Source organism: Crocuta crocuta, unplaced genomic scaffold (genome assembly GCF_008692635.1).
Source record: "Crocuta crocuta isolate KB4526 unplaced genomic scaffold, BGI_CrCroc_1.0 scaffold445, whole genome shotgun sequence".
Classification (NCBI taxonomy): Eukaryota; Metazoa; Chordata; class Mammalia; order Carnivora; family Hyaenidae; genus Crocuta; species Crocuta crocuta.
In genome coordinates, this window is record NW_027530847.1 from 279,804 (window position 1) to 307,669 (window position 27,866).

Here is a 27,866-nt window from a genome sequence, read left to right on the forward strand (position 1 = left end):
GTAGTTTTGTATCCATTATGTCTTTTGATATTTACAACAGTCTTTTGAGTGCAGGATTGTGTCCCTTTTTGGCCAGGGAAACAGGCTCGGTGACTTACCAATGACACAATGAGGCTGTGGCAGAGCTGAGCTGGGAAAGCAGATTTAGCTACACTGTTTTCTGTATGTCTGTGCTGCTGCCTCTCCCTCCTCCCCAGGTCTTCAGAGACCCAGTTCCCCTCTCTCCACCCCCAGGACCTGCCTGAGCAGCCTTACCTGCAGCCTCCACTCAGCATCCTGGTGATAGAGCGCCGAGCCTTTGGCCGCACTGTGCTTGTGGGTTCCCACATTGTCTCCCACATGCTGCGATTCATACTCCGGGCTCATGAGGATCCTCCTGAGGAGGAAGGAGAAGAGGAAGAGACAGGGGACATAGTGCCCAAGGGACCACAAGGTAAGGGGTCTTCCTTCCCCTTAAGGGCCACCAGACGGAAGCCCCTCTGGTTCTGGGCCAAGATGGCTCCAGGGGACCCTCCCGTGGGGCATGGAGTCTGCTTCACCTGACCTCTTCCTGATGTCATTTCCCTTTTCCCAGGACAGAGGTCCCTGGATCCCTTCCTGGCTGAAGGGAGGATGCCCAGACGGCTTCTCAAGGTGATGGGGCATGGAGATGAGTGAAGAAGGGCTGGGAGGTCCTGGGTTAGGGGCGCTTACTTCTCTCTCCCTCAGGCTCCTCTGAAGAAGCTCCCCCTGGGAAGCCTCCTGAACCAAGGCCCTGAGTTGGAGGAGGGCATCCCAGACCCTGAAGAGCTTGACTGGTGGTCCAAGTACTACGCATCGCTGCAGGAGCTCCAGGTGCAGGTGGGTGCAGAGGCGGGTCCCAGGATGCAGCTGGAGGCCCAGGGAGATAAATGGCAAGAAGAAGGATCTCATCAGATATGGGGCTCCATAGCTTTTCAGAGCTCTTCATTGCACATCTTTTCTTACCTTCATAACACTTCTGGAAGTTGAGAATTACTGACTCCATTATCTAGAGCTGTGCTATCAGAAATATCATGTGAACTGCATATGTAGTTCTGACTTTTGAAGTGGACACATTAAAAAAAAAGGAAAGAGGTGAAATGGACTTTAATAATAAATTTTATTTAACCTAATATAAAATATCATTTCAACAAGTAACCTTTATAAAAATAGGACATTTGACATTCTTATTTTATATACTAAGTCTTTAAACTCTTTTATTTTACACTTATGGCACATTTCAATTTTCAATTTCAAGTGGGATTACTGTCTTGGGCAGCGCAGGACTAGCCAAACTGCTTTGCAGATGCAAGTGGTTCACACAGCTGAACTGGGACTAAGGTTTCCCGACTTCCTATTCTGGAAAAGGGGTAGATTAAGGAGGTGAAGGGTAGGGAGGAATCTCTGACTTGCCCTTTGATTTCAGACCAGCTTTGATGAGGATGAGATGGATGATCCTGGAGAGTCAGGTAGGAGATTTGGCTTTCTTGTTCCTACTCTATCTCCCTCCCTTCCGACAACAGTATTTCTAATTATGGCATTTCTGCCATTCCCAGATGGGGTCAACCTCGTTTCTGTGGATGGGGAGGCCCAAGACCAGGGTCAGGGTGAGGCTGAAGTTAAAGGCTCTGTGTCCCAGAAGAAAGCAATAGCCACCCTGAAGGTGAGTGGGGGTCAGGGAAAGGGGATTCTGCTAGGATTCTGGACATTGGTCTGTCACGGAGGCCCTGGACTTTCAGATCTACAACAGTACCCTGGAGGAAGAGTTTAACAACTTTGAAGACTGGCTGAATGTATTTCCCCTGTACCGAGGGCAAGGGGGCCAGGATGGAGATGCAGAGGAAGAAAGGTCTGGACACCCTGTGGGCAAGTTCAAGGTATGTTTGGGGAAGGAAGGGTGGCCAAGGAGTACAGGTGGGGATGCCAGAGGAAGACTCTCTTCCCAATGACTTTTCTGTTTCCCCCCCAATCCAGGGCTCCTTCCTTATTTACCCTGAATCAGAGGCAGTGTCATTCTCTGAGCCCCAGATCTCCCGGGGGGTCCCACAGAACCGGCCCATCAAGCTCCTGGTCAGAGTATATGTGGTAAAGGTGAGCATCCATCGCCACAGCACGCCTTCAATTCCAGTGAAGGTAATGTACATGAAAGCTACAGACTAAGGATTTGGAAGGAATCTCAGGGATTAGAGTCCGCCTTCTTCATTTCTCAGGTGGGATATCTTGGGCACAAGTTAAAAGACTCCCCAGGGTTACAAAGCTCACTCATGGCTGAACTGGAATTTAGAGCTTTATGACTCCTTAGTCATAGTTCCAGACCCTTAGTTTATAGAATGGGGAGTATAACTCCAGGAAGAGTACAGCTCTTAACCTCAAGTTTCACAATGGCTTGTCATCAAATACCTTCACATGGGGGAGAAGCATAAATACAAAACAAAACGAAGTAAAACAAAACAAAAAACCCATACACCTTCACACAGATTCTTGCCTTGCTGTGGTTTTCACACAGTACCCAGCAGGGCCCTGAAGTTTCCCGAAAGGCATCTCAGGGAATGAGAGGCAGGAGTGGGTTGCTCTGCCTACTTTGATCCCAGCACCAGAATAGATACTGTATTTCTATCTGGTTTAAATATAAGGATCATGACTAAGACATAATTTAAATAAATGTTCTGTGGCACATCCTAGTGCATAGTTCAATAGTAGGAATCATCTTGATCTTTTGCTTCTAGCGGTATCACAGGCTAGATGGTTAGAAATAGCTTCCTGATGTAATACATCTAGAAATGCTAGATAAACAATCTTAAATGAATGCTAAGCTCATAAGAAAGGGAATTCCCAGCGGGTCTAAGATGAAGAGGCAGAAGGAATTCCCAAGTGGAAGCCCTGGGACACAGGTTGTCTTGAGAGGTTTGTCCATACCTGGACCCCGATGCTTAGGTTCTAACAGCCTAAGATGGGAGCCACAACAAGACCCTTGTGTGAAGCAGCATCCGGGGAGGGCTCTGCTTTTAGGGAAGAGTGAGCAAGAGGAAGTCTACTCACTGGGAAAGGACCTTGTTAGGTAAATGGTCTGTTTCAGCCTCTTCTCCAACTGGGGGAAGTAGAAAACAATGTCTTCCCTGAGAATTTATAATTAGAGTTTTGCTCTCACATTGATTTAAGACTTGAATTTATATTATCTGCTCAGTCCAGAAAACTCAAAGCTGAGAAGTTGGTTTAAAATGGTCCACACGGTTTCCTTGTTTTCATAGATTTAGATAGCCAAGTATGGGCTCACAACCCCAAATTAAAAAAGAAAAAAAAACTGCCAGGAAAAATTTTCAGAAAAAAACAACACAAAGGAGAATGAAACCTCTGAGGGTTTTGGATGTTAGGGTCTTCAACTGCTAAAATGTAAAACAACTATCTAATGTATTTCACAAATGGAGAACGAGACTTTCAAAAGTGACTGGGAGGTTTTGAAAATAATAAAATTAGGGGCACCTGGGTGGCTCAGTCGGTTAGGTGTCCAACTCTTGATTTTTAGCTCAGGTCATGATCTCTTGGTCGTCAGATTGAGCACTTCGTGGGCTCTGCACTGAGTGTGGAGCCTGTTTGGGATTTATTCTTTCTTTCTCTACCCTTCCCCCACTTGTGTGTGCTCTCTTTCTGTCTCTCAAAATAAATAAACATTAAAAAAATAAAATAGGGGCGCCTGGGTGGCTTAGTCGGTTAAGCGTCCGACTTTCGCTTAGGTCATGATCTCGCGGTTCGTGGGTTCGAGCCCTGCGTCGGGCTCTGTGCTGACTGCCAGTTCAGAGCCTGGAGCCTGTTTCAGTCTGTGACTCCCTCTCTCTCTGACCTTCCCCTGCTCATGCTGTCTCTTTCTCTCTCCTAGAAATAAATAAAAAACATTTAAAAAAAAATTAAAAAAATTAAAAAAAATAAAAAAATAAAATAAAATGGCTGCAGGTTGGTAGTTTGCCCAGGAAACTGTTAGAAGAAAAGCAAGCCCTCTCAGGCAGAAAGCATGTGCAATTTGGGCCCTTAGGATGAGTTAAACCAAACATGAGTCATGGTAAAAAGTGCCAACATACAAAGAAGCTACAGTGAGTAAGAATAGCAAAAATAACAGAATCAGACTCCCAGGGTCATTGATATTGGAATGACCAGATAGAGAATATAAAATAACTATATATAAAATGTTTAAAGAAGTAATGTATTAAAATGCATAAGGAACAAGAGATTAAAATAAAAATAGCCAATTTGAAGGACTCGATAGAAGTTTTAGAAATTAAAAGTATAATTTAAAAAATTTGGGGGAGGGGCATCAAGATGGTTCAGTTGGTTGGTTATCCAACTTCAGCTCAGGTCATAATCTATCTGTTTGTGAGTTCAAGCCCTGCACTGGGCTCTGGAGCCTGGAGCCTACTTTGGATTCTGTCTCCCTTGCTCTCTGCCCCTCCCCCACTTGTGCTCTGTCTCTCTCTCTCTCAAAACATAAATAAACTTAAACAATTTTTTAAAAATTAAAAACCTGATACACTTTTCTTTTAATGTTTATTTATTTTTGAGAGACAGAGAGAAAGAGAACGAATGAGTAGGGGAGGGGCAGAGAGAGAAGGAAACACAGCTCCAGACTGAGCTGTCAGCACAGAGCCCGATGCAGGGCTTGAACTTCCAAACCATGAGATCATGACCTGAGCTGAAGTTGGACATCCAACCGACTGAGCCACCCAGGTGCCCCAAAATTAAAAACTCAGTGGCAGAGCAAAAGATGTGAACAGCCACTTCACCAAAGAAAACATACACAAGGCAAATAAGCACATGCAAAGATGCTCAACATGCCTAGTCATCAGGGAAATGCAAATTAAAACCATGATGAGCTACAACTTTGAGTACACTAGAATGGGTAAAATAAAAAGATTGACAATACCAAGTGTTTATAAAGATGTGGAGCAACTGGAACGCTCATACACTGTAGACAGGAGTGTAGAAAACACTAAAAATATATTGCTGTATATAAGTTATACGTCAATAATTTATTCATGCTATATATTTACTAACTTATGTAGCTATCAAAACAGAAAAGTAAGTTTAATACATGCAGTTAAAAAATGCAAAATGGTGCTATACATTGCTTTAGGTTGCATGCATATGTAGTAAAAGTATTTTTGCTTTTTCTGTGTGAGTTATAAACCTCAAGTAAAGGCTTCTGGCAACTTCCATGATGAAAAGGAATTTAAATCAGGTAAGGGGATTCAGGGAGTTTCCATTTGTTGGTAGGGTTTTATTTATTAAGCTGGGTGTGCATATGCTGATTGTATTATTCTTTTTATATTAAAATATCTTTATCATTGTAAAAAATTGAACATAAAAAGTTATGATCTGAATATTAAAGCCCTATACATCTTTCCACATATTTTCTGTTTCATTATATATTAAAACTTTTTTTTTAACATTTATTTATTTTTGAGAGACAGAATGAGACAGAGCGTGAATGGGAGAGGCGCAGAGAGAGGAAGACATAGAATCTGAAGCAGGCTCCTGGCTCCAAGCTGTCAGCACAGAGCCTGACATGGGGCCTAAACCCACAGACTGCAAAATCATGACCTGAGCCAAAATCTGACGCTTAACCAACTGAGCCAACCAGGCATCTCTCATTATATTTTTTCATTATGTCTATTTGCATATCTTAAATATTTCATAATGAATTTAAAAGAAGATAAAAGTCATCTCGTGCAACCTTTCAGTTGATTCCTCATGGTGTGAGATAACTCCTCGGTAACTGCTTGCTTACATGTAACCTAAGATTTGGTCCAGCGAGGGTAATCTTGGGTTATGAGAGTGACACTTTTCTCAGCCCTACCCATACTGTCCCCCTAGGCTACCAACCTGGCTCCTGCAGACCCCAACGGCAAGGCAGACCCTTACGTGGTGGTGAGTGCTGGCCGGGAGCGGCAGGACACCAAGGAGCGCTACATCCCCAAGCAGCTGAACCCCATCTTTGGAGAGTGAGGCTGGGCCCTGGGCTTGGGAATGGGAGCACCTTTACCATCTGACCCTGTGGCCCAAAGCATCCCATTCAGGCAGCTGGCGTGGTGATGGTGAGGGAATGGACAGAGGCTGCTGAGCCCCCTGAAATCCCTTCCCCCCGAAAAGACCATCTCCTGGGGCATGGAGGTGTCCTCAGCCATTCTTCCTCTTGGCCAGGGTCCTGGAGCTCAGCATCTCTCTTCCTGCCGAGCCAGAGCTGACTGTGGCTGTGTTTGATCATGACCTCGTGGGTTCTGATGACCTCATCGGGGAGACCCACATTGATCTGGAAAACCGATTCTATAGCCACCACAGGGCGAACTGTGGGCTGGCCTCCCAGTATGACGTGTGAGTCCTACAGACCCTCAGGAGCCATTCTGAGTCTGACCAAAGACATTCAAGGTCACATTCTCATTGATGTCCCCAGATCCTTTGATTTCATAGAAGGGGACCTCCCTATGATCAGGACCTTATAATAGCATAGTGGTCAATACCTGGGCTTGGGATTTGGGATCCTAGAATAAGTCACTTGATCTCTCTGAGCCTCAGTTTCCTCATGTGCAAAATGGAAGTAATATCAGTTATCTCCTCCATTGGAGCGTGGGCAATACATCTTTGATTTTCTTGGTTACCATAAGCGAGGACTAATCTGTCTTGCACTGGAGTTATGAACCCGGATCACCATGTCTTCAAGGGTCCCCATCCCTGCTGCTGTGCCCACTTGTGTCCATATGCTGATTCCAACTGAAGCATCTTCCCTTTCTGCCCACAGGGACGGGTACAATGCTTGGCGTGATGCGTTCCGGCCTTCCCAGATCCTGGCTGGGCTGTGCCAACGATGTGGCCTCCCCAGCCCTGAATACCGAGCCGGGGCTGTCAAGGTGGGCAGCAAAGTCTTTCTGACATCGCCTGAGACCTCGCCCTCAGGTACCAGCCCCTCTCTGATGGACAGTCCATAGGGAGCAAGACTGTTAAGGTACAGGGGTCGCCTAGTGCCCACTCTAATGTGTCCCCCAAAAGAACCTGCCTCCTCCTGCAAGCAGAGGAGGTGAGTTTGGCTGAGTAAGGATGAGATTCTTGGATGGTGGGGAGAAAATGGTCTTTGTTGGTGAGCATGATCCCCAAAGAGTCAAAAGTGGATCCCTAAGAGCCATAGCTAATCAAGTTTCCAGAACATACAGTGGCCTACCCAGGGATTCCAAATGACAAAACATAGCTGCAGAATTGAGCTCATGCCTCATAAATGGCTGGTGGTCTTTCTCTAAACAGAGTCTATGCAAAGCCATAGCCCCTTGAATCCCACTGTCCTTCCACTTCTGGCTTTTCACTGGCGAAAGTTGTTAGAGAAGCATCTCCCCACTTTCTGTGCCTTATGGACTTGACCTCCTGGCCCATGGGCTTTGTCCAGTACAGCAGCTGCCTCAACTTTGCATTTCTGTTGAGGGTGGGGGAGGAAGGTGGAAGAATCTGGACCTGTGTGGGACCTAAGCTCATACACCTCTTCTTGCAGGTAGGGAGGGCCCCAAAGTGGCAAGTGAGGTCCCTGAGGAGGTACAGGCATTGCTGGTGCTGCGGCGTTGGCAAGAGATGCCGGAGCTTGGGATCCAGCTGGTGCCTGAGCATGTAGAAACTCGGCCCCTCTATCATCCCCGCAGCCCAGGGCTGCTGCAGGTGAGAAGCACCCAATCCCAGAACCCCGGGGTTCCCACCATCCCAGGACTCCCACCTGCTCCTGGGCCCTCAGGATGCACTTTCCCCAGGACCTCTAACTGGGCACTGCACTGCCACTTCTGATTCTGGCTCCTGATTCTGGTCCCCAGCACCCCTACTCCTCTTAGACCCCCATCCTGGACTCCATTCCTCCACCGTGGCTTTGGTCCTGCAGGATCCCCAGCCTTGGCCACCAAGGCTCAGACCTGGCATTCCCAATATGACCTCAACTCCAGGTCCCTAGGCTCTGGACTTTGGGAACACCAGATCTTAACTTTTGATCTCAACCGTCCATTTCCAGGGCCTTATCCTTAACCTAACCTTAGCCCCCGAGCTCCCGCTTCAGACCCCACCTTCATCCTCATCCCCCAGGATCTGCCTGACTGTGCCCTCCTGACCCTAGCTCCTCTCCCCCTGGGGCAAGGCACAGCCTCTGGCCACAAGCCTATCACGGGACATGGGGACCTCAGGGAGCCCCTTCAGCCTGGTCCTGTGTTCCCAGGGATCCCTTCACATGTGGATTGACATCTTCCCCCGAGATGTGCCTGCCCCACCCCCAGTTGACATCAAGCCTCGGCAGCCAATCAGGTGAGAGTTCTGGCCGCGCCTCCCCTGGGGTAGGCACCTTTGGACTGCCAGTACAGGGCCCTCTGAAAATCTGGGCTTCAGTGAAGCAGCCAGAGGCTCCTTAGCCAGCCTTTTCAGTTAGGTGGGCCATTAAGTTCCCTTCCTTTTCATAAGCCATGGCAGTTGGGTGTTTGCCCCCTTACGAGTGGAGCTGGTCTGAGTGGAGTTCTGCGTAGGCTCTATGTACTTCAGATGTTGTCAGCAATCTACACTTCCCACCTGGGGGCTCCGCTTCCCTTGGTGTCACTCTCAAGGAAGCTTCTGTGGTGTGAGGGCAAGGTGGCTGCTAACGGTACCGGGCTTACATCTTACCAACAGGACTACTTGAGCAGAAAAACAAACACCTGTTTGCCAGTAAGAGCAGGTCTCAGGGCTGACTCTCATTGGATATCAACCTTTGTGATTAGGGGGCTGTAATCTGCTGACTGGTAGCCCTGGGTGATATCCCAGGTGACGTACCCACCTCTGGAGCCAGGTAGAGGTGGATCTTCCCCACCAGAATCACATGGATTGACAGCATAGGGGTGAGGGTGGGGGTGCTCACCAACAGAAAATCATGGTGCCGTCAGCAGATGAGAAGTTGATGCTGGGCAAGAGAAAACGACAGCTACCCAGGAAAATCCATGGCTACCTGGTTGGATCAGGAAAGCCGCAGCCCCTTCTTCTGCCGCTCAGGGGCTGCATGCTCTCATCCCCGCTAGGTAGCTCTCCCTCTCCCACTTGTTGCTGCAGACTGGCTTTCTCTCCTCTGTGCCCTGAAACTTCAGCTTGCCACGTCACGCTGGCTAGTGGTGGCTCCAACTCTGCATCTGATGTTACTCAACCTTTCATTGTCCTGATTCCAAATTTATGGGAGAAACTTTTTGGCCCAGCTTTGGTCAAGAGACCATTCCCGGTGCCGTCTGCTATGGTAGGGGTGGTCAGTGTTAGCTGGGACTGCCCCGTACCACAGATGTCCTGACCACACAACTGGGCACATGGAGGTGCTCGAGGAAGGTCATGGCCACAGCCTAGCTGCTTCCTGCAGTAACTCTCAGGAACCCCCTCAGGAACCCCTCAAGAGTCTGAAAACTCTCTTCTGATACTGCCCCCAGCTATGAGCTCAGAGTCATCATCTGGAACACGGAGGATGTGGTTCTGGATGATGTGAACCCACTCACTGGAGAGATGTCAAGTGACATCTACGTGAAAAGGTGAGCCTGCAGGCTAGGCCGGCCAAATGGCTGAGAACCAAGGTGAGACTGCAGTCGGGGACATGGGCTTTGAGCTGAGCCACAGCCCTGTCTCCTGGGGCCTCTATGGCACCTGGAGCTGGTGAAGGGCCCCCCAGGTTGTCAGGGGTTGGTGAGCTGGGTTCTGGGTTTGGTCCCGGTGCTGAGGCCCACCCCCCCGCCTGTACCTCTCCCCTGGCTCCAGCTGGGTAAAGGGGCTGGAGCACGACAAACAGGAGACAGACGTTCACTTCAACTCTCTGACTGGGGAGGGGAATTTTAACTGGCGCTTCGTGTTCCGCTTTGACTACTTGCCCACGGAACGGGAGGTGAGCGTCCGGCGCCGGCCTGGACCCTTCGCCCTGGAGGAGGCCGAGTTCCGGCAACCGGCCGTGCTTGTCCTGCAGGTCTGGGACTATGACCGCATCTCTGCCAACGACTTCCTTGGTAGGGCTTTGCCTCCTTCCTACCTCAACCTCTAGCCCTACTTTCTGCCCTCATTGCCAGTGCCCCCTGGCCCTTAGTTCCTTACTCTAACCCAATCCTGAGTCCTGGGTTTCAGACCCTAGGTCACTAACCTTTACTTTCTGGCCTTATCACTGAACACAGTAATGACCTTCATTCCCACCCAAAGTCCTTGACTCAATCTTCTGACTCAGGTCACTTTGGACTCCCGACACCATGGTCCCCACTTTGGCAGTCTGGTCGTTTCACCAGGGTCTGACAAACTGCTGATGTGTGGTTGTGCTCGTGTGGCCTGCAGCTGCGGCGGGACCACCACGTCCTAGTTCCTGATGCTGTGAGGCACAGTCCTGCTGTGCTCCCCGCCCCCACCCCAGGCCCAGACAAACCTTGATCTCCTCCCTAACCCGGAGAGCTCTGCACTTGCAGGATCCTTGGAGCTGCAGCTGCCAGACATGGTGCGGGGGGCCCGGGGGCCCGAGCTCTGTTCCGTGCGGCTGGCCCGCGATGGGGCAGGGCCGAGGTGCAACCTGTTTCGCTGCCGCCGCCTGCGGGGCTGGTGGCCCGTAGTGAAGCTATGGGAGGCAGAGGATGAGGAACGGGAGCAGCGGGAGGCACGAGCTGGCAAGAAGAGGCAGAGGAAGAGAAGAAAGGGCCGCCCGGAAGACCTAGCGTTCACAGACGCTGGAGGCAGCGTCCATATCCTTACGGTGGGTGCAGGGGTGCGGCCGGGGCAGGACCTGGGCAGGTGGGGGGATGAGGCCGAGCCTGAGCCCATCTAAGAGCTCGGCCTCTGTTCCCTCCTTTTTCTAGGGGAAGGTGGAGGCAGAGTTTGAGCTGCTGACCGTGGAGGAGGCGGAGAAGCAGCCAGTGGGGAAAGGGCGGAAGGAGCCTGAGCCCTTGGAGAAGCCCAAGTAAGGGGGGTGGCACAGGAGGCTGGGCCAGAGGGAGGTGGGGTGGCCCAGGGGCTTCTTCGTCATTCTGACACCACCTCTGTCCCCACAGCCGCCCTAAAACCTCCTTCAACTGGTTTGTGAACCCGCTGAAGACCTTTGTTTTCTTCATCTGGCGCCGGTACTGGCGCATCCTGGTGCTACTGCTGCTGCTGGCATTGGTCACCATCTTCCTTCTCCTGGTCTTCTACACCATGCCCGGCCAGATCAGCCAAGTCATCTTCCGCCCCCTCCACCAGCCCCCTGGCCCTAATTGACCCTGGACGCTCTTCCCCTACCAACCCCATAATTTCCACTCCTGGGGGTCCTTCTCACCAACACGACTGCTTGAGTTCACTGCTTTCTTTGAATGAACTTGACTGTGCCTCCATTCTGACACCTGAACATGGGCTGTGCATGATAATACACGGGGCAGGAAACAGAGCTGCCCTTAGGTGGCAGGTGCTGGGGATGGGAGGATGCCACCAGGAAGAATGGGACCTGGCAGGAAGCTCAGGGCCCAGGAGCCCTGGCCTCCAAGCTGTCATGCCTTCTGAGTAGCCCTGCTTCTGACAATGGCAGGATCACTTAGTGACAGCTAAGCACTTCCATACTTCATTAGCTTGTTTATTCTTTAACAACTCTTGAGAGTAGGCATATTGATTAGGACACTTTTGGTTGAAGTAACAGAAATCCCAACCCTATTGGCTTAAAAAGCGATTTGGGGCAGGGGGGGCTTGCATAGTTGCAATTCCCAGTGTTTAGCTGGGAGCCTGTCACAGGACTCAAAATAATGTCACTGGGACCGGTTCTCTGCCTCTGAGCTCCAGCTCATTTGCAGATAGGGTTCCCCCTTGAAACTGCAGGATGGCGGCACAAGCCTCGCATCTCCCCACGTTCACACCCAGAAGACACACCCAGACTTTCCTAGTCCTGACGGAGCCTCACCCTGGGTCATTGTGGCCAGGAGGAGGGGATGTGCTGATTGAGGGCTCCCCTGAAGCTTAGGGTGGGAAGTCATACCTTCTCCCAAACACACAAGCTGAGAAGGTAGGGAGGTTCCTAGAGGAAATTCGGGATACTATTAACAAGTAGGTTAATACTTGGGTTTCTGGCTGATCAAAAAAACAAGGCTCACTACAGTCAGCAGTATCATGTTTAACTTACAGATGAGACATGTCCAAGGTCATACAGCTTGCAGGTGAGCACATCAGAGCTGGATCTCAGGTCTGTCTGCCTCTAGAAATTGTGGTATCATCACCCTTTGCTTCCTGTCCTTTCTACTTGTCCCCCTACTATTGTCTTACCCAGACACTCCCTGAGAATCGATCATATGAACTGACCAGCTGTCAATGTCCCTGCTTTCCTGGGCTGCAGCACGCGGTGAGGTCTTGGGCCTGGTTCTCCACATTTATTGAGGGCTATACTGGGAAGCCCTCATGAGGTCTAGAGCTGGGGTCTGAAGCCAGCCTTGCTCCAGAATGGCTACTGCTGCCTTCCCTCCATTTTTCAGTTCTGCTTCCTGCTAGAAGATGGTACAGGACCTGCCTGGACCCCTCTTAGTGCCAGGAGCCATCAGGGGCATGGCACAGAGCATGGTCAGTGAGGATGAGGGATGCAGGGGACTGAGCCCAGGGTGGCAGGGAGAAGCCTCAGCTTTAGCCATCACTGAAGAGGTGGCAAACCCCAGCCTGCACCCAGGGCCCTAGCACCACTGGGGTCAGACATTCATGAGCCTGAGGGCCATGGTGGCCCCATGAAGCTCATCCTAGAAAGGTCCATCTCAGCTCTGGAGCTGAACCCAAAAGGCCCAAAGAGCACAGCAGAGGAGGGACTGAGGACAGGGCAGTGGGGTAGATATCAGTCTGGTTTGAATAAAGCCCAATTAGCCACGGGATGTCCACGTGGGGCTCCCAGAGGGCTTCTGGCCCGATCTGTCAGTCCTGATTGCCTTCAGTAAGTGGCTGTGCAGAGGTTTGTTTCTAGGTTCCAGCCAGATGCAAGAAGCACACGGAGACCAGCAAGTACTATTACAATCCATAGATTTATCAACCTGTGCTGAGACCGATGCTCCAGAGGGTCGGAGGGGTTGGAGGGGAGGCTGCGAAATGACCACAAGGCCAAAGAGAAACGGGAGATGAAGAGAATAGAAAGGGAAGAAGATAGCTACGTTGTCTTCCCAAGATCAATTTTCTTCTGGATGGCTCGAGCCGAGTGGTAGATGAGTGAATCGATGAGTCCAGCCACTGGGGAGAGAGACCAAGGCTGGCACTGGCCCAGTTGGGCCCTTGGCTGGGCCCCAGAGCCTTGTCACCTGACTGACTAGGCCAACAAATCCCCTTGACCATCAAGGTGCTCCTCCTTCCCCAACCAAAAATCCACAGGGAGCCCAGGCTTTACATTCCCCACCATGCCCCAACCCCAAACATGCCCTTGAGCTTCTAACCTGTGAACATGCCTCCAATGATAGCGCACACACCAGTCAGGAAGTGCGTGAAGGACCTGGTGGAGGGACAAGGCAGGGGATCAGCAGGCACCCCTGCTCCCTGCAGGCCCAGGCCCCTCCCTTTCCCCACCCTGACCTGTGCTTCTCCGTCAGTTTCACCATCATGGGCGAGAGCTCATAGAGCACGAAAACTCCAGGAAGTCCCTGGTCACCCATCAGCCCATTGGCGACCTTCTCGTGTCTGGTCACAGAGAACTGATTTGTCCTCAGCACCTGGAACAGGAAGGGAGTTTGGGAAAGGGCTGGCTCTATAACCTGGTTCCCAAAACCCCTCAGCCCTACCCCTGCTCCTGCCCCTTGTCTGTAGTGCCTTGACTGTGGGGAAGAGAAAACGAGGCCCCAGGTCGCTAATGAACACTGGAAGGCCTGGGGACCACCTAGGCATCCTCTCTTGGCCTCACCGGCCCAGGGGCTGCTTGGTTACTAGCTCTTTACAGTTCACCAATCCCAGCTACATGTGGATTCTCTCAGAGGGGGTTTTGGGATGGGAAGGAACTCTCAAAGGCCGCATCATGAGCTCCTGGCAAGGCTGGGCCAGACTTCCTGTCTGCAAAGGTGTTGCTCCACTGGTGACAGCAGAAAGGGGATCAGGGGACCCTGGAAGGGTTAGCCCCCAGCCCAGGGGAGACCCCAGTGACAATGAGCACCCGAGGAACGGTTGGAGGCAGTTTGGACAAGCAGAAAGCGCAAGTGCTTTGAAGTCTGACACTGTGGGCCCTGCACCTTCCCTGCGAGGGTAAATCACCTACCCTCTCTGAGCCTTGGCTTGTCACCAACAGGAACCCTGATACCTGAGCTCCTGCAGACTTACCTCCCCATCTACCTTCATGTACACTGTGGGTACCACCTTCACAAAGTACTGGAACATCATGGAGGCTGAAGGGAGAAGAGAGCACTGGGCATGGGTGCTGGGCAGGGCTCTGGTAGCTAGGGGCTACCTCCCAGGTTGGTACCTTGGGGTGCAGTGACGTTGGTGTGGTCCAGGGGGTTCACAATGCCCGGGTAGTCCTCCCCGAATGACAAGTGTCGGATGTAGTGGGTCATGTTGATCTGCAAGCAACACCAGCACCTAAGCCTCAAGCGCTCAAGGCCCCAACAGGCCTCACCCATCAAAAGTTCCATGGGACAGTGGCGGACAGGGCTGCCTGGGCTTGGGGAGTAGATGTGTGGCGGGACGGGAGGCAGGGCAGGATCTTGCTGGGGAGAATCTGACCAAGACAGATAGCACCCCCATGCCCCACTGGGGAACTCCATTCTCAGAGTCTATGGTCTCTGGACCTCTACAGTCTGAGACTCTGGCTGCATCCAGACATAAGGCAAGTAAAGACGGGGCATGGACCCATTGTGGCAAATGCCAGATTTGCCTGCAAGTCTTGAGCCAGGGAGGCCTAGGCTGGAGGGGCCCCAGATTTTCCAACTCCGACTCTTGTCCTGTTCCAGTCTTTATCAACCCCAGCTATTAGAGGGATCTTTAAAAACATGCAAACTTGATTACATCATGACCCTGGTTAAAGGACCAAGGAGACTCTCAGGAGGAAGTCCAGACTGCAGCTCTGCCTGAGGCCTGTGCGGTCTGGTCCCCGCCAACCTCTCCAGCCACGCTGGCCCCTACAGTTTCTGAGAAGTGCCCGCTCCCTCTGAACTTTGCTGGAGGCTCCCTCTGCCCAGGATGTTCCTGTCCAGCCTCATCTCCCATCTCCCACCTGTGCAGATCTCAGTTCTTGACCCTCAGACTGATCCCCTGGCCGAATATGGTTTATTTTTATCTGTGCCCCCATCCCAGGACATCCCTGTGGAGAAATGAAGGCAGCAACCATCCACCCCCATCTGCCTTACACGGTTTCCAGTACTTACATTGTCAAGGCCGAAGCTCTGCAAGTCATGGACTAGGAGAGAAGGGAGAAGGTGTCACCAGGTGGAGCAGGACTGGCCTCCTGGCTCCCTTAGCATCCTTGCTCAGGCATCCTCACCCAGCCTTCTGCAGTGCGACTGCCTGGCTCCTCTTTGACCCTTCATCACCCTCAGCCTGGCCCTGCTGGAGCCTGTGTGTGAGTCCACATCCTCCCGGGCCTTAAAAACAGACCCCATTTCTTCCCTGACATACACAGGGAGCCCTTTACGGGCATCACACCAGGTTTTCATTCCCACCAAGTCCCTCCTTGCACTTCAGGAAATAAACCCCACTGACTACCTCTCACTAAATAGAGCTGATGGACAACTGCTGAACCCCAAGGTGAGGCGGGGCCAGAGAATGCCATCCGAGCACTTTCCCCGCCCCTCTGCCCTTACCCTGACAGCCCCCAAAGGAAATGCCATGGGTACCCTGTACCATCTATTCCAGAACAGTGCTTTCTCCCCTCTGGCCCTGATCCCTCCTGCTTCAAGGAACCCTACCTGAAAAATAAGACCCCGATTCCAGGCCCATCCAAACCTCCCCCCTTCCTGGGAGGGTAGGCTGCCCCAGAAGTGGGGCTTGGCCTCCCTGGGGGGCAGGGCCACTTACTCTCCACAGCATGTACTGCAGCATGGGGGAGGGAAGGAAGAGAGAAGGGAGGAAGAGAAAAAAGATTGAGAGCTTCACAATGAGAACTATGGAGCAAGATACGTGGTAGAAAGGAAGACTGGAATATTCCTGCCTTGGCAGCAGGATCCAGACCCAGCTAATAAGCCTCCTCCTGCACCTGTCCCCAGAGGAACTCTTCCCCAGCCAGGGAAAAATACAAGGGGTCTTGGGGGCAGAAGTATGATTGCCTAGGGAGAACAAAAGACCTAGAGCCCAACAAGCCACTTTCCTAGCTGTGCGACCTTGGGCAAGTCACTTGCCCTCTCTGGACCTCAGTGATCTTTATAAAGGGCTGTCCTGAGGACCAGGTAGGATCTAAGATGGACAAGTACTAAATGAACTTTATAATCTTCCCTCCTCCCCCTCCCAAAGCAAAAAGGATGTCAGAAACTAGCTTCCAACCTTCAATTCAGCCAGATCTCCAGCCCCAGGCAATTGTAGCTTTGTGTTTTAAATATTCTCCCAGGATACGGAACACCCTTTGCCCTGGGTCCTCTGACTCTGAGGCAGCCGAGGTGGAGAAGCAGAGAGGCTGCTTGCTGCCTACTGAATGCCTCCAGGTCCCGTGTCAACAGCTCCACACTGGCGGTCTTCCCACTATCCCAGTGAGACCCCTGACCCCCTCCAGAACAGAGAGGGGGCTCCAGACCTACCTCCCGCCTCTCCCCAACACTCGGCCTCACCCCCACACGGCACCTTCAAGACCAGCAGGGCTGTCTCCAGCAGGCCTGTTACTCCCGCTTCCCTCAGTGACTGGGCATCTCAGGACTGCCAGCTCATCTCTCATCCCCTGGATTCCTGTCACACTGTGGCTCTGTACATCCCCTAATGTGATCCCGACCCCCCTCCCTCCCAGGGGACCCCGTCACTCATCAGGGAAACCCCTACATCTTCAACCTCTACACATTCCAATCACGTTACTCCAACCGTAGCCCACAGCCCGGCTCTCCCTTGAAGGTGCTCTTTTCTGTAGCCCCCTCAGTGGTGACAATTTCTTCCCCACATTTACCCTCCTCTGTGGACTGAAGTGAGGACCTCCTTGCTCCTTAATGCCACTTCCAGATCACTGTCCCTCGAGCTGCCCTAAAATCCCCAGCTTTGCAGCCCATGGCAAACTATCCCAACTATCTCTACTTGTTTTAATCACTCAGAGATCCACCCAGAACAGCAAGTCAGCCCTTCCACGCCTCTTCACAGTGGATCTAGCCTCTGGCCACAACTCTCTCCTCACAACCCTGTCACGCTGCCTGATGGTGTCCCCATCACCTGGCTGCCATCCTACCTGTCCAGACTTTGCCTTTCCTCCTGTTGCTGAGTTCCGGGCTTTAGTCTACACTCCTGAGGTACTAGATTCTGTCTTCTTTTTCCTTCTCAAGGACTTCACTCGAACAAGTGTCTCTCCCACCCCTGGAGCATGACTTCTGCTACCGATTCAGCAGACTATTTCCCACAGCATACGACACACCTTTGGCAAAACCACTCCATGGGGTCCACGTTTCCATCCAGCTTCAGCCCACTCTCCCCTTTAGAGCAAACTCCACAAAAGAGCTGTCCTTACTCACCAGCTCCAACTCCTCTTCCATTCTCTCCTGAGCCCATGCAGTGGGTGCTCCCTATCACTCCACAAAATCTACTGTCAAGGTCACAATGACTACTGCCACATCACACACCCAATGGGCAGAAGCCATCTGATACGGTTTTGGAAACACCTCCATCCTTAGGCTTTCAGGACACTGCCTCTCAGCGGTCATTCTCCTCTCACCAGTGTTTCTTCCTGGTCTCTTTGACATGTCCTCCCTGCCCACCACCTCCCCGCACCTGTATACCCCACACCTCTCTGCATCACCCCCCCTCCCCGCCACCTCCTCTACCTCCCCCTGCCTGCACTCTCTGATGGTGGAGGTAGCGCACTCAGTCCTTTGAGTTCTCCTCTCCACCTACCCTCACCTCCAGGGGGCCCTCACTGAGTCCCATGGCTTTACATGCCTGAGGACTCCCACATCTGTATCTCTAGGCCAGACCTCTCCCCTGACCTCCAGATTGAACAACCAGCTGCTTCCTTGCATCTGGGTGGTCTAAAAGGACGCCCAAATCCCACTGCTCTGAACACGCCAAACGCTGAATTCCCGCTTTACTCGTCCAGCCATCTAAACCTGTTCCTCTGAATCTTCCCCTCTCCCTAAATGGCAACTTCATCCTTCTCACTACTCCGGCACAAAACTTGGGAGTCATCCTTGACCGCTCCCCTTCCCTCACCTTTCAGGCCCATCAGCCACTCCTCTTGGCATTACCCTCAAACGTAAGCAATCACTGCTTGGCCCTCCGCCACCACTCCGACCTGGCCCCATGATCCTGTGCCAGGATGGACCATGGTAATGGCCTCCCATCAGCCTCTCTGGTTCTGTCCTGCCCCTCTTCCCCGTATTCTCCACACAGCAGAGTGCCACCCACTTTTGCAAAGTCAAGTCACATCAGGCAGCATCTTCACAGATCCCTCGGATGGCCTTGTATCTCATGGGGAATAAGAGCCCTTGTCCCTGTGGGGTCCTTCCACGTCTTGCCTGCCATGGCCCTGTTACCTGGTTCACCTCTCGCTAACCACGCCGCCCTGCTCGCTGTACTCCAGGCCCCAGCTTTCTTACTGCACCTCGCACTCACCAAGCACACTCTCACCTTAGAGATTTGCATTTGCTCTTCTCTCTGCTTCAAATCCTTTGCCCAGATATCCTTATGGCCAGCTCCTTCATTTTCTTCAGGTCTTTACTCAAATGCTGTCCCCATCAGAGTCTCTCTGCCCGCCCAATACACAACAGCAGACACATACCATCTCACCAGAGCTCCTCGCCTCTGTCATCTTTATCCTGCCTTTCTTTGGTTCACTGTACTTAATAGTATCTGATAGTCCATGGGGCGCCTGGGTGGCTTAGTCGATTAAGCATCCGACTTTCACTTAGGTCATGATCTCGCAGTTCGTGGGTTCGAGCCCTGCGTCGGGCTCTGTGCTGACTGCCAGCTCAGAGCCTGGAGCCTATTTCAGAGTCTGTGTCTCCCTCTCTCTCTGACCCTCCCCTGCTCACGCTGTCTCTCTCTCCTAGAAATAAATAAAAATATTTAAAAAAAAAATAGCATCTGATAGTCCATATATTTTGCATACTTGTTTATGGTGTTTCTTTACTAGAATGTTCTGAGGACAGGGATTTTGTTTTGTTTGTTGCTGTATTGTTAGCACCCAAACAACAATGGGGCACAAGGTAGGTGACTACGAAATATCTAGTGCATGCACGGCTGAATAAATGAATGAGAATAAATCCCATTTATTCATCCCTGTGAATAACTGTGAGGATGGTATCAGTATCTTCAGCCCCATTTTACAGGAGAAGAAACGGAGTAGGGCTCAGTATTTCCCAAATCTGATATAACTCAGGAGTGGAAAAACCTGTGTTCCAACCCAGCTCTGCTCACCCTAAAGCCTCACACATGGGTCATCTGATACTGGGGGCTACCTTTGAAGCAACCCTACTACAAGCTGGGCTCTCTCTGTGCTGCGATCTTTTTTTTTAAGTTTATTTATTTTGAGAGAGAGAGAAAGTGTTAGTGGGGTAGGGGCAGAGAGCGAGGGAGAGAGAGAATCTCAAACCTGTGAACCGTGAGATTATGACCTGAGCCGAAGTCAGATGCTTAACTGACTGCGCCACCCAGGCGCCCCAAGTGCTGCAAGCTTTAACCTGCACCAGCACCCTAGGAGATAAGTCCTATCATCTCCATTTTACATGGCAGGAAGCGAGCTCAAAAAGGTTAAGAAAGTTCCTCAAAGCTTCACACAGCCAATAAGGTCTGAGACTGATGTCTGAACCCAGGCAGTCTGGCTCCTCAGCCTGTGCTCTTAACTGTTACCAAACTGCTGCCCGAGATGAGAGGAGCCACAGACAGAACATCAGGCAAGTGCAGGGGTATCCAGGGTCTAAAACTCCCCAGTGGAGGTGGCGTCACTCACCGTGCACATGGGACTGCTGGAAGCTTTTCCCGGGAGCAAAGTGGAAGTTTCCGGCCACCTGTAGGGGATATTCCCTCTCATTCTCCAGCCACTTCCCTCCCTCTCTTGGTCTCCCGAGGGCCTGAGTGGGGCAAACCCGCAGCTCAGCTGGCCTTTTCCCGCTTCAGTCCCTCCTGTACCTTGTTGACCTCTAAAAAGCCGTACACCTGGCAGCCTTCATTCTTCTGCTCCTGCATCTTCTGGCTGAAGCCTTCTCGCCGGCACTGCTCAATAGTGTCCGGGTTCTTGAAGGCCCAGCCCCGGCGGCGATAAGCCTCCCGCACATCCTCACAGGTGTTGCAGCATCTGCAGGAGAGGGAGGTGTGGGGTAAGAGGCACGAAAAGAGAGCTGGTACCTTGGGAAATAAAGCAGTTTTGTCTACTAAGAAAGCCTCTGCCAGCCTCATCCCTGACCACCGATGTTCTCAAAGTAGGTTTCCTCAGAGGCAGCAGGCCTTCTAAAAACATACGTTCCCGGGGCACCTGGGTGGCTCAGTCGGTTAAGCGTCCGACTTTGGCTCAGGTCATGATCTTACAGTTTGTGGGTTTGAGCCCCGCGTCGGGCTCTGTGCTGACAGCTGAGCCTGGAGCCTGCTTCTGATTCTGTGTCCCCCCACCCCACTCTGATCCTCCCCTGCTCACGCTGCCTCTCTCTCTCTCTCAGAAATAAAAAAACATTAAAATTTTTTTTTAAAAATGTACATTCCCATTCTATTTGGGGTGATGAAAAGTTTCAGAACAGAGTGGTGCTGGCTGCACGACACTGTGAACATAGTTAATACACTGAATTGTACACGTGAACGTGGTAAGTTTTAGAAGTCACACATTTTACCACAATGCAAAAAAACTTTAAACACATTTTCCCAGTCCCTACCCTAGACCCACTGACTCAGCTTCTCAGCGGCCAAGGCCTGAGGAAAATAACAGCAGTTGCCACGTATCAGGCCTTAATTACCTGGGTTGGGCCTTCAACCTCAGTGCTTTACATACAGTATACATTTAATCCCCATGTGACTGTTAGGGGAAAGGTCATCATCACCCCCCTTCACAGGAGAGGGTATGTGGGTTTGCCCAAGGACGCAAGGGTAGACCCTGGGCAGCTGGACCCTGAGACCACTTTGGAACCAGAACAGGGACAGCTTCAGCCTCATGCACAGCTGTGGCTCCAGGCAGGGCCTGGCCATGAAGCCTCAGTCACTTGCACCAAGATAAGTGACTGAGGCATGTACCCCATCTCCACTAAACTCTTGGTCCAACTTCCCCCATCTGCTGGAGTCTGACATAGGCTAAGGGTGGCTGGCACACACACCGCCGGGTGGGAGTCCCCCCAACCGTGGGCCCCCGGGGTCCGGCTCACTTGATGTCTTCAGTCTCAGCGCCATAGCAGCTCTCACAGCGATCAGGGTCCAGGGAGTCAGGGTCAAACACCTTTACCTCGACTTTCCCAAGCTCTATGGGGAGCGCAGAGACAGGGGCATCAGCTGGGAGCAGACACTGTGAAATCTGCACCCCTGATCCCTGCATAGGCCCTTTGACCTGTGACATGGGAATAATAAAAGTTATACTAATAGCTAATATTTATATGGTGCATACTGTGTGCCAGGCACTAAGCACTTCTACACGTTGTTTATTTAAATAAAAGTAATGTCTCTCGTCACCCCCATAAAGACTCTGTGAAGGTGGGGGTTATAATCCCCCATTGTACCTGCAAAGGTGCTGAGGCTCAGAGACGAGAAGTGACTTTGTCCAATGCAACACAGTAAGTAGCAGACTTCAGCCCCAGTTCCCAAGTGTGTGCCTTTAACCACTTCGCTGTAGTGCTTCTCCTCAGGCCTCTCTCTCTCCACCTGACTCCCTGCCTTCAACTACCTCCTCATAACTGGTGATTTCAATAGTCAATACCTTGAACTCCTGTCTTCCAAAAATCTTTTTATTTTTTCATCTCATCACAGCCTGATCCCACTTCATTTCCACACACATTTCTAGACCTTGTTAATACCAATTACTGCAAACCTTCCAAAATCCAATTTCAAGTATCCTAATCTTCAACTACTTATCCTTATTTTCCCAGTTCACTATCTCTGGTACCCAAAATCCACCAATTTTTTGACACTGACACCACTACCCTTTCATGCCCTTACTTCACTCCTTATCTAAATTCCATGGTCCAAATGGGGAATGGACAATGTCTTCAATAAATGCTGTTGGGAAAATTGCATATTCACATGCAAAAAGTGAAACTGGACCCCCATGTTACACAACTCACAAAAATTAACTTGAAATAATTAAAGACTTAAAAGTAAGACTCGATACTATAAAACTCCTAAAAGAAAACAGGAAAAGAACTCCCTGATGTTGGTCTTGGCAATATTTTTTTGGTTATGACACCAAAAGTACAGACAACAGCAAAATAAACAAGTGAGATTACATCAAAATATTCTGCACAGTAAAAAACAAAAGAACCCCAAACAATTAACAGAATGGAATACAAAAAAATATTCACAAAAGATATATCTGATAAGGGGTTAATATACAAAAAATATAAGGAACTCATACAACTCAATAGCAAAACAAACACACAATGTAACTAAAAATGGGCAAAGAACCTGAATACACATTGTTTCAAAAGAAAACATACAAATGGCCAATAGGTACATGGAAGAGCTCAACATCATTAATCATCAGGGAATCCAGATTAAAACCATAAGTTATCTCCTCACACCTGTTAGAATCCAAAAAATAAAAAAATAAAAACAAGAAATAACTAGTACTGGCAAAGATGTAGAGAAAAGGGAACACTTCAGCACTGTTGGTGGAAATGTAAACTGGTACAGCCATTAAGGAAAACAGTAAGGCAGTTCCTCGAAAAATTAAAAAGAGAACTACCGTATGTTCTAGCAATCACACTTCTGGGTATATATCCCCTGCCCCCAAAAAAAGAAAGAAAAGAAGAAAGAAATTGTATCTTGAAGAGGTATCTGCAGTCCCATGTTCACTGTAGCATTATTTATAACAGCCAAGACATGGAAACAAATCTAAATGTCTATAACAGAGGAATGGATAAAGAAAATGTGATAAATACATATAATGGAATATTATTCAGCCATTAAAAAGAAGTAAATCCTATTATTTGCAACAACGTGGATAAACCCTGAGGACATTAATCTAAGTAAAATAAGTCAGATAAAGAAAGATAACTTCATGATCTCATAAATGCAATCTAAAAAAGCCTAACTAGAAACAGAGAGTAGAATGGTGGTTGCCAATAGCTGGGGTTGGGGAAATGGGAAAATGTTGGTCAAACAAACTTCCAGTTAGAAGATGAATAAGTTCTGGGATCTAAGGTACAGAATGGTGACGACAGTTAACAATGTTCTCACCTCACACACAAAAAAGGTAACTATGTGAAGTGACGGATGTTAGCTAGCCATATTGTGTTGTCTCATATATGTAATCAAATCACTGTACAGTACACCCTAATTTTACACATTATATTTCAATTATATCTTGACAAAGCTGGGAAATAAATGCCATGGTCCACTGCTGTAATTATTCTCTTGCACATAGCCAGAACCCATCTGTTCCTCTCTCTTTGTTGTACAAGCCTTGCAAAACCCAACCATAGTCAAATTCAACTGTCTGTGCCTACTTCTTGCCTGTGCCTCCTTTAAGACAGCCTGGCAGGGGCGCCTGGGTGGCTCAATTAGTTGAGCGTCCAATTTCGGCTCAGGTCATGATCTCACTGTTCATGACTTTGAGCCTTGTGTTGGGCTCTGTGCGGACAGCTCAGAGCCTAGAGCCTGGAGCCTGCTTTGGATTCTGTGTCTTCTTCTCTCTCAGCCCCTCCCTTGCTTGCGCTCTGTCTCTCTCTTAAAAATAAATAAACAAAAAAAGACTGCCTGGCAATCCTACCTCATTTCACTAGTCAGCTCACTTTCCATTATCTGAGATGACTAAATTTATCTTTTCGTTTCATCTTAGGCTTCCATAATCTCTTTCCCTTTCTTCACTCTTACTTTCGATTTCCACGAAGAACAGAGAAGCAACAGAATCCACTTAATCTCCCCACCAAATCCACCATATCCCCTCCATTCTCTGCCAGCCTCCCCCACTTCTCTGCCCTCTCTTCTGGCAAAACTCATGAAAGTGTTATTTTTACTTGATGTCTCTATTTCCTTTTCTGTTCTTTGGCCAGATTTTCACCCTCAACACTATGGAAACTATGCTTTTTAAATTTTTTTTTAATGTTTTATTTATTTCTAGGAGAGAGAGAGAGAGACAGCGTGAGCAGGGGAGGGTCAGAGAGAGAGGGAGTCACAGACTGAAACAGGCTCCAGGCTCTGAGCTGGCAGTCGGCACAGAGCCCGACACGGGGCTCGAACCCACGAACCGCGAGATCATGACCTAAGCGAAAGTCGGAGGCTTAACCGACTAAGCCACCCCAGGCGCCCTGAAACTATTCTTTTTAAAGCCTCCAGTAGCCTTCATGTTGCCAACTGCGATGGTCAATTCCTACTCATTTTACTGGACTATCAGTGGCTTCTGACAGTTGCTCACTCTCCTTGAAACTCTTCTTCCACTTGGCTTTTGCAACATCTCTTGGTTTTCTTCCATCTTAATGGCTTAACCTTCCTTCCTAGATCCTCATTTCCTGACTTCTAAATACTGGCAGGGCTTAGGGTACAGTCCCTAGACCTCTCCTCTACCTATGTTTACTCCCTAGGTTTTCTCCTTTAGTCCAATAGCTTTAAATGCCATCTGCATACTAACTACATTTATTTCTCCAGCCCTTCTCTAATGTCTAGACTGGTACATCTAACTGCCTCCTTAACATCACTAGGGTATAAAATGGACATCTCAGGTGGTGCCTGGGTGTCTCAGTCAGTTGAGTGTCTGACTCTTGATTTGGGCTCAGGTCATGATCCCAGGTCATGAGACTGTGTCTCACATTGGGCTCTGTGCTGAGTGTGGAGCCTGCTTAAGATTGTCTCTCTCCCTCTGCCCCCTCCCCCACTCGTGGTCTCTCTCTCTCTCTCTCAAATTAAAACAAAACAAAACAAAAACAAAAAAAGACTTCCCAAATTTAATAGGACTCAAACCTGAAATCTACCCCCAAATCCTCATCCTTCCCTGGGGGACCAGGCCCTAAGAAGTCTCCAACAATCATCACCTCCTGCTATTCACATCCTTATGTAGCCTCCACCTCCCGTAGTGAATAGGGCTGATCTGTGTAACCATTTGCATATCGCAGAAATGGTGGTACGTGCCTTCTGAGGCTTGGTTATTAACAGAAGTGGTGGTTTCCACCTTGTGCTCTCCCAGTTCACATGCATAGGGAGAAGCCAGATGCCATGCTGTGAGGATACTCACTGAGAGGCCCATGTGGTGAAAGCACTGAGGCCTCTTGACAACAGCCATACATATAAGCCCTCTTAGCAGATCCTTCAGCTCCAGTCAAGCCTTCAGATGACTGCGGCCCCAGCTAACAGGCTTGACTGCAATCTCCTGAGAGACTCTAAGCCAACCATACCATTCTTGAATTCCTAACTCACAGCAACTGAAAAAAACAAATGATTTTGCTCTAACGCACTAATTTTGGGGGCAATATGTTACATAGTAGCAGATATCTACTATTCCCTCACCTCTCTCTCATACACACACAAAATCCTCCTCCTCCTCTCTGATCATCCCTATTTCAAGTCATTCACTTGCTCAGGCCAAAAGCCTTGGAATTAACCTTGACTCTGCTCTCTTATACCCTACATCCAATCCTACAGCAAATTCTCTGGATTTACTGGTGTTCAACATATATCTGTTGAATGAACAACTGATAAAACTCACAACACAGCAATCCCTAAGGTGTGAGAAATCATAGCTTTGAGGAGGATTTTGTTATGGTAGGAAACTGAGTTAATGAAGGCACTGGGAGGCTGCCTAGAAACAGGAAAGGAAGCTAGGGTGAAGAGGCACTCTGTGCTAGGCATTGTACACATGATCCTGTATTTGATACTATAATTCCATGTGGTGGGTACTACTGTTTATCACCACTTTATAGCTAAGGTCATAGGCTGCAAGAGACAAAGTTACATCTGAATTTAGGTAATCTAAGTAAAAAATGTAAGTTCTTAACCTTAAGCCACGCTACATTCCAAAGGGGAAGAGCATTAAGGGCTGAATTCAGCTAACAGGATGGGGAAGCACACACCTAGAGAAGCTTGGGTCCATCTAGAGGAATTCTGCTGAGACAAAGGCACCTAAATCCCATCCTCAAACTTCTGTTACTCAACACTGATAGACAGGGATTGGAAACCTCTGAGAATATCATGTAGAGTACTCTACTCAATGTACAGAGGTTAGAAGCCTAGATTTCAGTCTATTCTGATACTCAATAGCTGGGGGACCCTAAGCAAGCCACTTGATTTCTCTGGGTCTTAGCTGCTTCATTTGTCACTTGGCCAGCCATATCCACTTGTCAGAAGGAAGTGGTTGGGCATGTCCAGCTCAGGGATCTGAGATGTGACCTCCTCCCCACAGTTACCATGACGCTCGGCCTCTGAGCTCACGGGGATGCCATCCTTATCTAGCCGTTGCTTGAACAGGTTGTGTTCCACATCCAGCTGCTGCTCCCCAGCCACATCCATGGCATCGATGCTCAGATCTGGAAGCAGAAGTAAGGGTAAGGTACTGGGATCCTAGGAGCAAGGGAATCTGGGTTTTGGAGGGGAATGTCTTGGGGCTGCAGTGGATTAGGGGAAGAAGGTTGTGCTGGGGTTCCGACCAGAATCTAAGGCTGGCGGTGTGAATCTGGAAGCCCACCTGAGAACCTGCAACTCCCACACCTGGTGGGTACTCACAGGCACAAGGCATGTGCGGAAAATATACGTCGATGTTGATCTTCAGTTTGTCTCCCCGTGACTTGTCCACGTAGAGTTCAGGATGCACCTGGAGCAGAACTACCTCAGTAAGATTTGGCCTCATGCCTCTCCTTCCCCACTCCCATCCCTAGAATACCGAACCCCGCCCACGGAGTAGGCCCCGCCCCTTACCTCAGTGGTGAGGTAATACTGCAGCTCGGACAGAAACAGTAGCAGCATGAGAAGGCCACTGACAATGGTCACTGCGGGGAAGGGAGCGAGGGTCAGAATGGCCACTGTTCCACTCTCTCAAGCCCCCCATAGGCCGGGCAGGGTCCAGGCGCCCCGGCCAAGCCCTTGGAAACCANAGTCCTCCAGAGTCTTGGGGTAGGCATCGAACTGCTTGAGCTTCCCCAGCGCCTCCATGGGGACCAGCCGGAAAGGGGACGCCAGCCGGCCCGCCCCTGCAGCCTCCGGCTTCCGGCCCGGAGCTTGAGCCACGCCCCCCTCTCCTTCCGCACGCAGGCGCAGCAACGCACACGCTTGGCCCCACCCCTCGCCTGTGGTCTCACTCAGGCCCCACCCTGCCGTCTCCCCACTGGTGCTGAGGGCTGCGGAGTCTAAATACAGTTCAGGGGAAACCACTCCCACACTCAGGGCGGTCTTATGTGGATCCGGTACCCGGGGGCTTGCCGGGCTTAACTTGACCTAGGAACTAAGCCAAGAACCTCACATCAGATTCTTGGAACATCTTGGAACCTCCTAGAACAGTGACTTTCAAAGCGTCGCCAACCAGCAACCTCATCATCACCTGGGCACTGGTTAAAAATGCATATTATGGGGCTCTACCACAGACCTGCTTAATCAGAAACGCTAGGAGTGGCTTCCAGGTGATTCCCTGCAGTTAAGTTTGGGAATCACTGCTACAGAAAATAGGTGTGGGGCGCCTGGGTGAC

The 27,866-nt window shown here is 50.1% G+C and overlaps 2 protein-coding genes across 3 annotated transcripts in view; one reads left to right on the plus strand and one right to left on the minus strand.

Annotated features, from left to right (window-relative positions):
• The window catches only part of LOC144235780 (fer-1-like protein 4), a 31,454-nt gene extending 20,147 nt beyond the window's left edge, over positions 1–11,307 (plus strand). The window contains exons 30-46 of the mRNA XM_077769387.1: positions 235–433; positions 575–633; positions 709–840; positions 1,427–1,469; positions 1,557–1,663; positions 1,740–1,877; positions 1,975–2,091; positions 5,863–5,990; positions 6,190–6,360; positions 6,785–6,939; positions 7,523–7,683; positions 8,225–8,310; positions 9,444–9,542; positions 9,766–10,007; positions 10,452–10,732; positions 10,836–10,936; positions 11,028–11,307. Coding sequence (XP_077625513.1) covers positions 235–433; positions 575–633; positions 709–840; positions 1,427–1,469; positions 1,557–1,663; positions 1,740–1,877; positions 1,975–2,091; positions 5,863–5,990; positions 6,190–6,360; positions 6,785–6,939; positions 7,523–7,683; positions 8,225–8,310; positions 9,444–9,542; positions 9,766–10,007; positions 10,452–10,732; positions 10,836–10,936; positions 11,028–11,232 — 2,424 coding nt within the window. The 3' untranslated portion in view covers positions 11,233–11,307. The remainder of the gene's footprint in view (positions 1–234; positions 434–574; positions 634–708; positions 841–1,426; positions 1,470–1,556; positions 1,664–1,739; positions 1,878–1,974; positions 2,092–5,862; positions 5,991–6,189; positions 6,361–6,784; positions 6,940–7,522; positions 7,684–8,224; positions 8,311–9,443; positions 9,543–9,765; positions 10,008–10,451; positions 10,733–10,835; positions 10,937–11,027) is intronic.
• A 1,672-nt stretch (positions 11,308–12,979) lies between these two features.
• ERGIC3 (ERGIC and golgi 3) lies at positions 12,980–27,405 on the minus strand. 2 transcript variants are annotated; one of them, XM_077769271.1, is made up of 14 exons: positions 27,276–27,405; positions 27,103–27,218; positions 26,911–26,998; positions 26,595–26,714; positions 21,414–21,507; positions 20,197–20,362; positions 20,018–20,075; positions 15,964–15,978; positions 15,315–15,346; positions 14,414–14,510; positions 14,272–14,336; positions 13,537–13,673; positions 13,401–13,456; positions 12,980–13,200 (listed from the first exon to the last, which is right to left on the minus strand). In XM_077769271.1, exons 1-14 carry the CDS (start codon positions 27,334–27,336, stop codon positions 13,121–13,123), a joined length of 1,185 nt encoding a protein of 394 aa, XP_077625397.1. In that variant the 5' UTR covers positions 27,337–27,405; the 3' UTR covers positions 12,980–13,120. The 2 variants fall into 2 exon arrangements, with proteins under 2 accessions (XP_077625397.1, XP_077625398.1); XM_077769272.1 differs by lacking the exon at positions 15,964–15,978 and having other exon boundaries at positions 27,276–27,404.
• Positions 27,406–27,866: the final 461 nt, after the last annotated feature.